The sequence below is a fragment of the Apteryx rowi genome, unplaced genomic scaffold (genome assembly GCF_003343035.1).
Source record: "Apteryx rowi isolate R43461 unplaced genomic scaffold, aptRow1 scaffold_2, whole genome shotgun sequence".
Taxonomy (NCBI): Eukaryota; Metazoa; Chordata; class Aves; order Apterygiformes; family Apterygidae; genus Apteryx; species Apteryx rowi.
The window spans coordinates 11,201,458-11,214,480 of NW_020448307.1; the positions used below are offsets into that span (position 1 = coordinate 11,201,458).

The following is a 13,023-nucleotide window of genomic DNA, read 5'->3' on the forward strand; positions in this document are numbered from 1 at the left end:
ATTTACCACCGATAAATGTTCATAAACAGTTTGACTGAAAAATCCATAAAGCCATTTCAGCTTTATTTTAAGTTCAATTTAATGTCCCTCAAAAATGATTTCATCAATGTGTTTCCATTAGCTGAGTCTCTGCCCAATAACTTAATTCCACACAATCAGTCAGGAACTTATAGAGCATATGACAGGATCTACCTGAAGTGTTTTGAATCACCATAAAGATTCACTCAATAGCTTATTTTTTCCCCTCTAGTGCACCAGGTGTGGGGGCCCAATTGTCAAAGACCCCTGCATGCRTTCACTTCATGCAAGAACAAAAAGCAAGAGTTCTGTGGCAAGGGAACATTTGCTGTTCAATTTGGGAGTGGAAGGTCTTTTTCTTCTTTTGTTTGAGACTTAAATGAAAGACTGCATGAGAATAGGTTTGCCAAATAAGGGTTTGTATCTTTGCTTCCACTGGCAGTTTCCTAGAGGCCTACCGCCACATGCAGGAGACAGACTGGTTGAAGTTTTGACCACTGCAAGTGAGTTGCTGGAGTTACAACCAACCTCCCTCTTCCCGTTCAGCCCCCATGGCGGGACACTCCAGTGCCACGCAGCTGTTCTACCTCTTCTGAACAGCTTCAGCTCTTGCATGTGAAGACTTTGTCCTTTCTTGCTGCAGAGCATGTGCCTGGCACAGCAAGCCGCTCTAACTGTTTCCAGTGTGGAAGCAACAAAAAGAGCCAACAGGCTGGGCTTTGGGCAATCATCTTGCCCCATGATATGAATCCAAAACGTAGTGTAAAACAAGGCTTCTTTTTAATCCTAGTTTCCAACGAAACAAAGCAGAAGTATCACGTTCTGTGTGTGCATGTTGGTCTGCCAGTCTCCTGTTAAAGAGCATCTTCTGAACCTATAGCCTTCTTCATCTAAACTTGAAACTCTCTGATCAATCTCATCAGCTTTGTGCAGGAAGATCGGGAGATTGCTAGTGACCCATCATAGGAAAGGCTCTGTGTAAGCTCAGTGCTAGCCGGACACCAGCAGTTCTGTAGGGGAAAGAGAAGTTATGAATGCCCCAAGAAGGAAGCCAACCTCAACTGGAACATACATGTTCTTAACTGGTCATAAATCCAACCAGAGGAAATAGGCATCAACAGCTCTGCTCTCCAAGTTGCTGGTTGCTTTCACTGTGCCATGCAAAAGTGCCTGAGCTGCGTGATACTATACTGTTGCCTTCCCTAGTGCAAAGCGAAGGGCCAACCCTGCTCCCTCTGTCCAGAACTGGTCTCTAGCTGTTGTGAAGAGACACCGATCACATACCGCTCCCTCTGCACAAAACTCCTGCTCTAGACTTCCACTGCTATCAGCTGGAATGGAGAGAAGTACTCAAATGCAACACAATGAGAGTTATTTTCAACTAATGATTGATGCTTCTGTTGTCAAGGGAAGGCGGCAATCAGCTGAACAGCACTTGGGGCTGAACACAACTAGAAAGGAGAGAAATCAGGTCTCTGCTCAGGTGGAAATGCACCTGCTTAGCTATTCCCCATTTCTTTTCTTTTTTAGAAAAGAACTTATTTCCTGTCTGTGTGTTCTTTACTCAGTAATTTCAGATCCATGGAACCCCTTTAGTGTTGCATATCTTCACTGCTTTATAATGAGATTGGGAGCACAGAGGCCTGAGACAAACTTGGTGATTATGTTGGCTTAAGTGTATCTTCTATTTAGCACACTGCCTTAATGTAGCACTGTGAAAAGGAGGGGAGAAGGAGAAGGGTTTGCTGTGATTTCTTTCCAGATAAAATCAAGAGACAATGTATAGCGTTCTGATCTCCAGAAACTTCCTCCATTCCCACTATTATTGATCAGGGTGCGTTCAGCAGTTTGTTCACAAAAATACCTATCTGACAAAGTCCTCTCCTCCGCAGGTCTCATCAGGGTAATATATGACAGTCTCAGAAAGGTGTCTGTGCAAACAGATTCCCAGGAAGCAAATCCAGTACAACATGGTCAGCAATGATTTGTGCCCGCTTCTTTTAATTCGTAGCTTTAAAAGCCTTATTCACCCTTAATTTATGTTTTTAAATGGATGAACATAGTAATTGCTGTTGCTCCCCTTGAATCTGAAATCAATAAGAGTTCCATTTCAGGGTCCAATGGCAATAACATGGCTAGGTTAAGCCAGTCTACTGAACAAAAGCCATAAAACTTCATTCATGTTTGTTTCTAGGATAGTGTAAAAATGGTTCATTGCTTTGTCGGCACACCTTTATCATCAAAATGTTAGGTGGTTGTCCTTTTAAGGTGAATTTACTGAATAAAAACATATACATAATCAACAATAGCTTTTAATAAATACAGAGCATAAATTACTTAAAATCCTTTAGCAAAAATCTCTTACTCTCTTTCACATTTGTCCTCATATGATTTACTGACAATACAACAAGCATTTGCTTTTACACCTGGTATCTACAGAAAAAGATTCTTAAATGCTAGCAGTGTATCATCCCCCTTGGGAAGCTGGTATTGGCCAGCTTGCCCTCCCACCTGGGAAAACTCACTGGGCCACAGACATGTTAAATACACCAGCTTAGTATCTCTCCCCTTTCCTTCTTCTCATCATTCTTCATTACATTAGAGAACACCATTTGACTTTTCACTGTTTCCTGATCCCTTCTGCAGCCAAGCAGGAAAGTCCCTTGAGTACCCGAGCTTCATGTATGTGCTGGCACATCATCAGCGAAGCTGAGAGACTACGTGCTATCCACTGCCGTACTCACCTGCCCTGGGCATGATTTCAATAGCTTCCGCTACGATAGCAGCCTCTGCTGTGTCCTTCAGGAGGAGGATCCTCACTGCACAGAGAGGTGTTCTGCAAAGTGAACTGGCCTCTCTGTGCGCTTTTTGTGAGGGCTCCTCTGCATACAGGACACGCTTCCTCTCTTACACAACACACCGCTACCACTCACTTGGTTGTGAATCTTCCTCCCAGCTGGGAATTAGAGCCAGCGTACTGTTGCTGTTGCACTGCGTTGCATCTCCAGGTACAGATCTCAAAGCAGGAGCAAGGCTGTGGTTTACACTTAGTGACTAGTCAGGGAAACTCCCCACTGGCTTTCAGTTGGAGTATGTCTGAGGAAACTCCAGGACTTCAGGTTTTGGTCTTAGCTCTACATGCATATGGTGGGTGAGTCAGGAGGAGCCAGCCTGTACGCACTGGGCTCTGTCTAAGGCCAGGAGGGATCTCCTTGGGATTCCAACAGGACTGGCTTTGAAGTGTGGAGGAGAAGCACTTGTCTGACTCATAGCCTCAAAAAATGAACACAGACTTGTTTAAGTTGGAAAACTTGCAAACTATAAGATGAGATGCAAACTAGAAGAGGAGCATGTGGGGCATTAGTGATGTGTGTGCCTGTAGACATACGTTGAACTTCAGCCTAGCTTCAATGGCTGAATGTCTGTGAAATGTAAAGGCAATAACAGAAAAGAAAAGAGGCTTGTGTCCACACTGAGAAGACATACAAAGAAAGGTTGCCCCAACTTATGCTGACCTCTAGATACTTCCATCTTGACTAGGTTTGTGGTCCTTCGACACTTTTTCTGCCACTCAACAATACCAATGTCATCACTAAATCCATTTGAAGTTATTCTTGGCATTCCTGTGCACAGCACTAGTGTTGCAGAGAAATTCAGAAGAGCACCTCAAGTAGGAATACACAGTGGAAATTTATCAAGGAGAATATTTTTTCGCCTTCAAAGAGATCATGTTGTGAAGGCTGGAGAAGATGCTTAGGAAATAAAATATAAATCTACAGCACTTTAAAGCTTGATTTCAGTGTTTGGTAAGTGTACAGTATGTTTCACTGATAATCCTTCTGACATTTAATCAATAGTAATCTGATGCTGGTTGATTCTTCTTTTTCCTTAAACAGGATTAAGGCAACGCAATCTGAACATGCATTCCAGCCTAGACTAGAAGCCGATACACTTTACATAAATGCTGTCCTTTTTCTCTGGAATGCACTCTTAAGTAAAAGCAAACACAAGAAAAACTTCTCTGCAACCTCCCTCCCGACGCCTGTTGTTCTCTCTAACAAAAGACAAGTTTACAATCTGGGTGAGCGGATTTTGAAAAAGGAGGGCAAAGTTATTTGAATTTGCCATTAAAAGGAATGAGGAGCAGTGTCTAGATCTACCTGTTGCCTTCAAAGCAGCAAAGCAATCAGAAATATTCACTCAGGAATAGTATTCTTGCTCAAGCATCTAACAGAATGGAAGAAGGACTTAATTTGGAAGAAAGCATCCCAAAAAACCCATCCAAAGCTTTGGGAAAAAACCTAGCCACTTCAACCAAACCAAACAGTTTTATTCTATAGTTTTTGAATTCTTACTCTGTCACTACTGATTACAGATCAAATCACTTTTTCATGCCTGACTTTTAGTTTGATACGGCAATAGCACAATTCATAACTGAGAGTACAAATGAATTTCCTTTTCTTGTGACTTTAATCTTTGACAGAAAATGTGTATTTTTTCCATTGCTTCTCACTTTGCAGTCTTTGCATAGATGTGGTGCTGAAAAACATCATGTTTAGCCAAAGAGATTCAATAAAACTCCAGGGACATGACTGAATGCTACAGACAATAGAGGATGTTTGCAGTCTTGGTGGTGCCAGTGCTAAAATCTTTTAGCTACACTTGTCAGAGCCTTTCACTAGTTTACTCATTTTATTTCCTGTCCCTTTTCCGTAAGACCAACGAGTGCATGACAGCTTGACAATCGCTCCAGGACTGCATTAGTATTACGGCTTAATTACCTACAGAGAGCGAGTAGCGAATGTTGGTAACCGCTTCCTAAAGAAGTTCATACATCTTCAGCAAAAGGTCAAATGCCTGTCTAAGCCTTGTGAGCAGCATGGCTAATGTGGTCGTGACACACAAGTTTCTCTTGCCAAGAGCACAGAAGGGAGCTCTGGAGCAACTGCTAGGTCCGGGTGCTTTTGGAGCAGCCTGAGAGAGCAGGTGCTCGTTTACAACTGGATAAACTGGGAAAGGCCTCTGGTGCAAAGCTGAAGGTACAGTGTTTGCTTCCAGAAGCGCAGCAAGGTGCTACGGCCACTGTTCTTGCAGCACCGAGCCCTCTTTTAATTAGATGGAACCTTCTCTTAACTCGTTTTGCATAGGAGTATCATAATAGGAATATGCTTCCATTTGCTAAAAAACAAAAAAAAAAAGGAAAATGAGTCTTGTGGCACCATATCTCCTTTGAAAAAGCTACATACAACTGCAGTAAGGACACATTGTTTCAGGAACACATACAAAATCTGCAGCACAAAGATTCAAGTTTGCCATTTACCCCCAGGCATAAAGTTGCAGCAGACGCAATGATAAGGCCAGAAAGGTCTTTGGCTCACATCTGATTTCAACACTTGGCTACAAAAGTTATTCAGGCTGCCATACACAAATCAGCAAAGTGCCATTTTGAAATCATAATGGTTGCTGTAAAGGGCAAGCGTGCATGTCCCTGACCCATAAATAATAGCTTCTGAAGAAGGGTACATGCAACAAAAACGCGCATTAATTCCTGAAAGTTTTCTAATTTCTAGATTACACTACCTTCTAAAATGATCCATTTTAGTCAAATAGCATTGTGTATTATTTTCATTATGTACAACTAGTCTTACACTCATTAAAGTTACTCTGCTGTAAATATTGCAGCCAACACAAGATAAAAGTAACAGGCCAAGAAATCTTCTAAAATTGTAATGTTAGGGAAATGTGAACAGAGTCTGTTAACCAGTCCGGTATCAAAACTTCAGTTCTGTAGGGTTTCTTTTATTCCTCCCAAATCAAGTGAACACAAGGCTTGCTGAAAATGTTTGTGGATGTGAAGCTTTTGAGAAGCTGGGACAGTTTACACAAATATATTAGCTCATTCGCCTGCCCAGAGTGAGCGCTGAGGGCACTGCAAATGCTCTTCTCACCCTTCCATGGTAGTAACACCCCACACTTGTGAACAAAAGGTGTAGCAAATACAGAATATATTTTAAAAAAGCCAACAACCAAGAACAACAGAAAATCCGATCCCTTTTAAAAAGGTCCTTGTATGAGTAAATTATGAGGTCAGCTCTTCAATTATAAGCTTGGACTATGTTGCTTTAATTGGTGCTGTTCCTCCACTAAAACCTTTATAGGCCTTACTATATCTCTCTCCTAAATAAAATGCTAGAAACATGTCTTGGAATTAATCACTCCAAACATTAATAAATTTGCAGTAACATCTCAACAGCTGACTCCTCTCTTCAGCTGCATTCCCAGGCACCTTCCTGAAGAGGAACCAGAACAAAAACAACTCCCCAAATAACATTTCAGAAAGTCTAACCAGCTACTAACACCTGCATACTTGACATACAGCATGAGGCGGGTCAGAGCCCAGGGGAATTTGCTACAGGTCCCCAGGGAGGGAACTGAAGTAGAAAGAGAGCTAAAGCCTAATGATTTGAAGGGAGGGCGTGAAGGGGTTGGCAAGATCGAAGGCGAGTTTTAGCCAGCGAGGGTGTTGGGGTGAACTGCCAACTGCAGGACAGGGCACGCGTCTCCTGCGGAGAAGCTACTGTAGTCTTTGTATTGGGAGATGAAAGCCATCCCATCACGCTCCAGATACCATTACATTAGCTAGGGTTTGCCACAGAAAAAGGCTTTAGCCAAGTCCTTATTATTAGGCCATATTAGGAGAAGAACTGATGCTACAAATGCCTAAGGGAGCGCCACATTTTCCAAGGACTCAGTCCAGTGTGGGACCATTAGCTGGGGAGCAAACCCTGTATCCTTCCACTATAGAAAAGGGGCCTTGTGGTCTTCCAGTAAGGTAAGGCAGTAATCTTAATAGTGGTTAAATAGTACGATTGATCTGTACAACATTCAGTCCATCCAATCCTAACTCCCACACAAACTTTCCTCTACCACTCAAAACCAGGGACTGCAAATTCCTGTAAGCTACAGAAATGCATCCTTTTTTTTCTTTTTAAATCTTAGCTCATTGTGATGCATCTGGATTCCCAGCAATATTTAATCTTAAAAAAAMCACCAGTTCATAAATCCATCATAAATATTAATCACCAGAGTATTCTGGCAAGTTTCCCTGAAAACTAACTTCAAATAAAATCTCCAAAAAGATGTCAAGGCTCTTGGGAGAACTGACACTGTATATCATCAGATGTTGTCTTATAAGGCTAAATTAAGCATCTGACCAGAGTTTAATTTCTGTAAAAATTCATGGTAATTTAAATTGCTTTAGATTTAATTAAAAATGCTTTTGTATAGAGATAATAATGTAACTCTGTTAATTAGTATCAAGTGGCATCTAGAGGGCATATTTAAAAACTAATCTGGAGAATAAATAGAGCTAATTAACAGTCAGAATAATGCTTTGTGATTGTCCTTTGTTTATAAATGCTGTAACATTCAACATGCTGTTAAATGAAATTGGTAATCAATGCATATCAAAGTTATTTTTTAATGCTCTTTTAACTAAGGAGTATTTCTTATACACCACTTCTCAGATGATCTGAACGTGTTTTATTCCTGGAAGGAGGGAGGAGGCGGGGAAGGGGAACTGCTGTATAACGTACAACATGCGAATTCAATTAAGACCAGTTCATTCATCTCCCATAATGCAGAACTCATGGGTTTATGAGCCCACAGGGGATATCCAGCTAGGCATTAGTTTGCATCTACTTGGTGTTTGCCAAAATACAGTGCTGAGTGCGGCAGAGGCGAGCGCAGGGAACGCTTGCTGGCGCAGCTCCGGCACTTCATGCCGCACACGACCGCTTGAGCGGCGCCGGGCTAGTTAGTGCGGGAAAAGGCAGCCTTGAAAATCTAGACCTGGCAAAACCAAACTAAGAGAGTCCCAGTTCTGAGGAAAGGGAAACGGTCCAAGGTTTACGCTAGTAACTTAGGAGCCTGGCTTAGTTCTTGATCTGCCCCTGACTCTTTGAGACCCTAAGAAAGAGGCTTGTTCTGGCTGTGCCCCAGGTCCTTGACTGCAGCATTAGGAGACAGCGCTGCCCTGCTTCAGAGGTACAGGGTATCTTAATAGCCCAGGAGGCACTCAGAGATTATGGTAGTGAGGCCTGTAAGAGAAAGAGGTGCTACAAGTGGTGATGCGCTACCATCCTCCCCCCCTACAAGAGCGGAGGAGATGGCTGGGCAACCAGAGGTCCAGACAGATGAGCTTAGACTCCAAAGGGCAGGTGGCATTTGGCAAAGGGTTCAGTTTCCACGTGCTCTGTAGGCAAACACGAGCTCCTTCTGAGCAACCTGGACTCATGCAGCTGCTGAGTTTCCAGCCGGTTTTGAGCATGGGCAGAAGGAACTCGTGCTGCCTGTCTGAAAAAGTCATGCAGATGTTGTTGGAGGGGACCATAGCCAAAGGGCTTGGCAGCTGCCCTGGTCCTCACGCAGCAGTTCCCACTCTCCTCCAATCTCACCTATGAAGACAGGCTTGACGGGATTCATTAAAATAAATGAAATCACTGAAGCACTCCAAATTACACAATGCATGAAAAGAAGAAGGGACCAACTCTGTCTTCTTGTGTCCTTTAACGATTAAAAGCCAGAAACAGACTCCCAAAATACAATTAAAATAAAGCGTATTTTCATTTTATAATCTGCAGAACGCATGCAGAGCAACTTTCGAAGCCCTGTTAAACGCAACATATGTCCTACTGGTATCCATTTTTCAGTTTCATAATTCAGTGTACCTCTCCTTTTTTAAAATGCCTTGCTAATGCTGGAAAAGCCTTTAGCTACACAAAGCACAGAATCCATTTCAAAAAAGAAAGCACATATTTTCTCATGTTAAGGCTTCAGCATTACTTTGTAGAACAAACTTTCAAAATCAACTTTGAAGAGTGTACAGCAATTATCATTAACAAGATTAAAAGCTAGCCACAAGTCCAATATCAGCTGCTCTAACCTCTGTAAGATGACTTTCATGCCAGACTGCAGACACACACTTCCTTCTGTAACAAGTACATGTTCAGCAATAACAAGAACAAGTTGAGATTATTTACATAGTGTAGATAGGTGTCAGCAGACACGTACCAGCAGCACCTGAGATCCCAAACACTGGAGAAATGATCAAAAGAATTTGCCTGTGTACTACAAGTTGGACTAAGCCTCAAGCACAGACAAAAAAACTGAAAGAAACAGGAACATATGGTATAACACTTCCCAGCATGGCAAACAGCCGTGGCAACTACTTTTGGAGATATAATTAGATTGGAGGAGCAAAGCTGGAGAAAAACAAAGCCAAGCATGAACTCTGAAAGCATTTCAGCTCAAGGTCATTGAAATATTCGCCACGCAACATCATCTGTGATACCATCGTAACTTTTCTGATAGTTCTGCATAAGCCTGATAAATCCTGAGAAACACCCAGCTGCAAATAAAAATAGAAGTGCACTACAGTGGTAAGCAGTATTTCCAGTGCTGTTTACATGGGAGACTAAAATAAGGCAGAAACTCAAAATAACTATCAAAAATAATTGCTGGTTTCTCCAAAGCTCAAAGTAAATAACATGCAATATATTTGTATGCAGTCCAAAAATGAGTACTCACAACTTGTAAAAAAACAGTTTCTGTATTTTGTGAAAGAACAAATGATCTAAAAATCTCTCTCATTTAAGGTGTTCAGGAAAACACCTAAAATCTTTGCTTCCTGAAATCACCTACCCTGTACAAGGAATAGATGATTAAATAGCTCTGAAAGGTGCAGTGTGAAGGGAGATTTGTGGTAGAACACAGATTGAGACAAATTCTCCACAGCTCTGAAACACTGCATGTATTTTGAATGGTCCTTTTCAAAATTTTCTATTAGAAGAGATACTGTTAGTTTTGTGGAGTCCAACATTTATCCCATAGAACTCACCTAGCTTCAGTATAGCTGATGACTGAACTGGTTCAGTATATGCCAACAGCAACCGGCCACTTTAAAGAGCTACAACTGGTCTTTCTACAAACAGGAAATCATCCAGAATACAGGACATCAGGTAACAAAAAGTATTAAGGGTTGGATTTGAAGTCCCATTCATGATGGATTAGACTCTGAGGCCCTCATTTTAAGCTCCTTTATATTATATATAATAATAACAAGCCATATACTACATAATACTATGTATAGTGTATAATACTGCATATATGTGTAATATTATTATTATACTAACAACATGCTATTTACTATATAATATAGAAAATGTATGATTTACCATACACTATAGAATAATAATAATAATAATAATAATAATATATTCTTCTAAACTCCTTCATTGACCTCTCTGTTTTTAGGTGCTTACTGGAAAAGTAAGGGATTTGGAGTGAACAGGGGTATCCAAATCAAGCCGCTGGAAGACAGGTGTCAGTATATCCACTGAGGCCAGTGGTACTGTTATGTGATTAACTACTAGCAATATAAAGCTACTCAGTCTAGTCCTACATGAAAACATTCACAAGCAAAACTTAAAATAACCACGGATCATGGATTGAACTGGAGAGCAAGAGAATTAAAGCTGCTAAGAGGTAACTTCATACGACTATGAAAGACATTTTAAAGCACTACAATTACCTTAACCGTCTCTGGCACAAGGAGAGCTCCAGGTCCCCCATCTGCCTTTAAAAGAAGACAGGGAAGTGGTGGCAGTGGCTAGCTCTCCCAGGACACTTAACCATACCCACAGAATAGCTGGAGACGGCTCAAGAGATGCAAAGCATATTCTCACATGCGGCTAGGGACAGATTAGCTGATATAAAGGCCACCAAGCTGTTCAGAGAATTAATGTGAGATCCTAATTCACACTGACTTTTCATTGCAGTTCTTCTCCTTGGTGTTTGCTTTAGAATGAAGGTAGAGCTCATGAAAGTGGTGAGATGAAAAATACGAAGCCTAAGGTTTCCCTTCATACAGAGACAGTGACTGCAGCTGTGGAAGCATCCTTATAGTGATCCCTCACTGCCCTTCATCCCAGATCCAAGAGATAAAGCAATTTAGTTTCCAAAGCTGGTTTTAATGCTGCTTTACGAGCCAGACAAACCATTTCTAGGGCAGTTTTCTCTGCAGGGCAAATAACATGTAGTGCAGGTTAAGAAACTCCTCAGACAGAAACTCCTGGCCTTAATCTGCTTGGAGAAGATTCAAAGCAATAAAGACAGTGAAGGGCTTCACCACCAAAATAAGTTTTCCACAAGCAACAAGGGAAGTTAGACAAAATTATTTTAAGATTTGAAGAGACATGTATTAAAATAGTGAATTAGTCAATAATCTCTTACCTAAAACTCTCAGCCTCTCTGCCCCAACTACCACTTCATTGTCATCTGCAGAAAACAGCAATTTTCCAGAGAGGGTTTTCACCTCGAATTTTTGGCTGTGTGCTTCCACTGCTTGGGGACCTAGAGGGGAGAAGAGATTAGCACAAAGTCTTAGTGAAAAGTATATGAAAATCACAAAGTAGATGTGTACATTTAATAAGCTCATCTGCTGAGATTATCCTAATAACTCTGTAGATACAACCTGCATCCAACACATCAAACAGGGAGGTCTGTACACATCAAGGGTAACCTCTCCTTCAGAAAGGGCAGTATTTTCTACCCAAATCACACCTCAGCTATTTCTACTTATATTTTTGTTAACACTTATGTATGTCATTACCATTAAGTTTGGCATATTTGGGGATTTTTTTTTCACAAAAAAGAAAGACCCACATGTGAAATAGCAGTGAATGTATCATTGTGCTTTCAGAGTACTGGTACAGCTGTAAAAGGAATCAGGACCACTTCCTGAATATATTTTGCTAGGACCAGTGCTGTGGTGTAAAAAATTCTTGGTTTTATGCCTGTTAAATATGTCTGGGTTAAAATGATACTGGTGTCATGCATGGTCCAATTCAAAAAAAGGAGCAAATGCTTCCCATTCAAACTGCAAGTTTAAGAGCTTAATCCTACATCACCAGGAAGGCAAGCCCTGAAAAATGCTGAGGGTTTCCATCCTGGCACTGCTGAAAGTTGACCCTCCTCCAGGGGGATGGATTTCTCCCCTGCACAAGCCAAGACAAATGGCAGGACCTCTCATATTTCAGAAAGTTTTTAAATGAATAAACCTCTCCTTCTTAGCTCTTATTTTAATTCTACTGCTTCTCCTGCAGGTTGTTGTGAAAAGCCTCTGTCAATGCATTTTGTTGTGAAGCCTGATAATCATTAGCCGCCTGAATGGCAATTCTGTGCAAGTCTGGGGCTCAAAGGCTACAAAGAGCAGGCCCTTCTGTTACCTGACCTAGGCTAAACTTCGTACAAATCACCATCCAACAGTCCTAGGTAGCCTGTTCCAAACCAAAGCCTCCCTGGAATACGCTACCACACAAGGTAGGTGATTGGTAGCGTTATTCCTGTCATCTTCCTGACTAGTCTCATTTCTCAAAAGACGAGAAATGTGACCTGAAAGTCAACATTTTCTTACAGGCAGTTTCTAACTCTACACCCCATGTTTGCCTGCACAGGTCAACTGCATTAGCATTAGGGCATGCACAGAACTGTGTGCATGGTTTGGACTACAGAAAAGTACAGCTATGCTGAGATCCCTGTATGTTGAATTCTGCAGAAACACTTAAAAATCCTGCAGCCATTCCAAGAAAATCCCATACTTTTGGGCAGCTTTTAAGTTTGATTTGTATCTCGTTAATTAACTGCCTCCCTACTCATCACTGCAGTGTACTCTACTCGGGACTACATCTTCACTCCACTCCAAAACCAGAGCTGCTGCAGAACGCAGAAACGAGCTGCTTAACCACGATGTCACGCTGAGAGGCAATGGCCCGCAGAGACAAACGGGCAGACTTCGGCACGGGGCTTTAACGCTAGGAAGGCCGAAATGGAAACAAGCTGCCCATTACCCATGACACTGCATTGGACCTGCAATCACTCTAGGTGTTTAGGACGGGAAAGGCTCCACTAAGAGGTCGGATGGAGAACGGGGAGGGAAAAGCTCTT

The 13,023-nt window shown here is 41.7% G+C and overlaps 1 protein-coding gene across 2 annotated transcripts in view; it reads right to left on the minus strand.

The window, feature by feature from the left end:
- SGCD (sarcoglycan delta) overlaps window positions 1-13,023 on the minus strand; it is a 140,398-nt gene that overhangs the window by 42,280 nt on the left and 85,095 nt on the right. The window contains exon 4 of one of the 2 annotated variants that reach the window (XM_026063370.1): window positions 11,311-11,430. The exons of the other annotated variant lie outside the window; for it this stretch is intronic. Within the exon in view, the coding sequence (XP_025919155.1) occupies window positions 11,311-11,430 (120 nt within the window). The remainder of the gene's footprint in view (window positions 1-11,310; window positions 11,431-13,023) is intronic. 2 annotated transcript variants of the gene reach the window in all.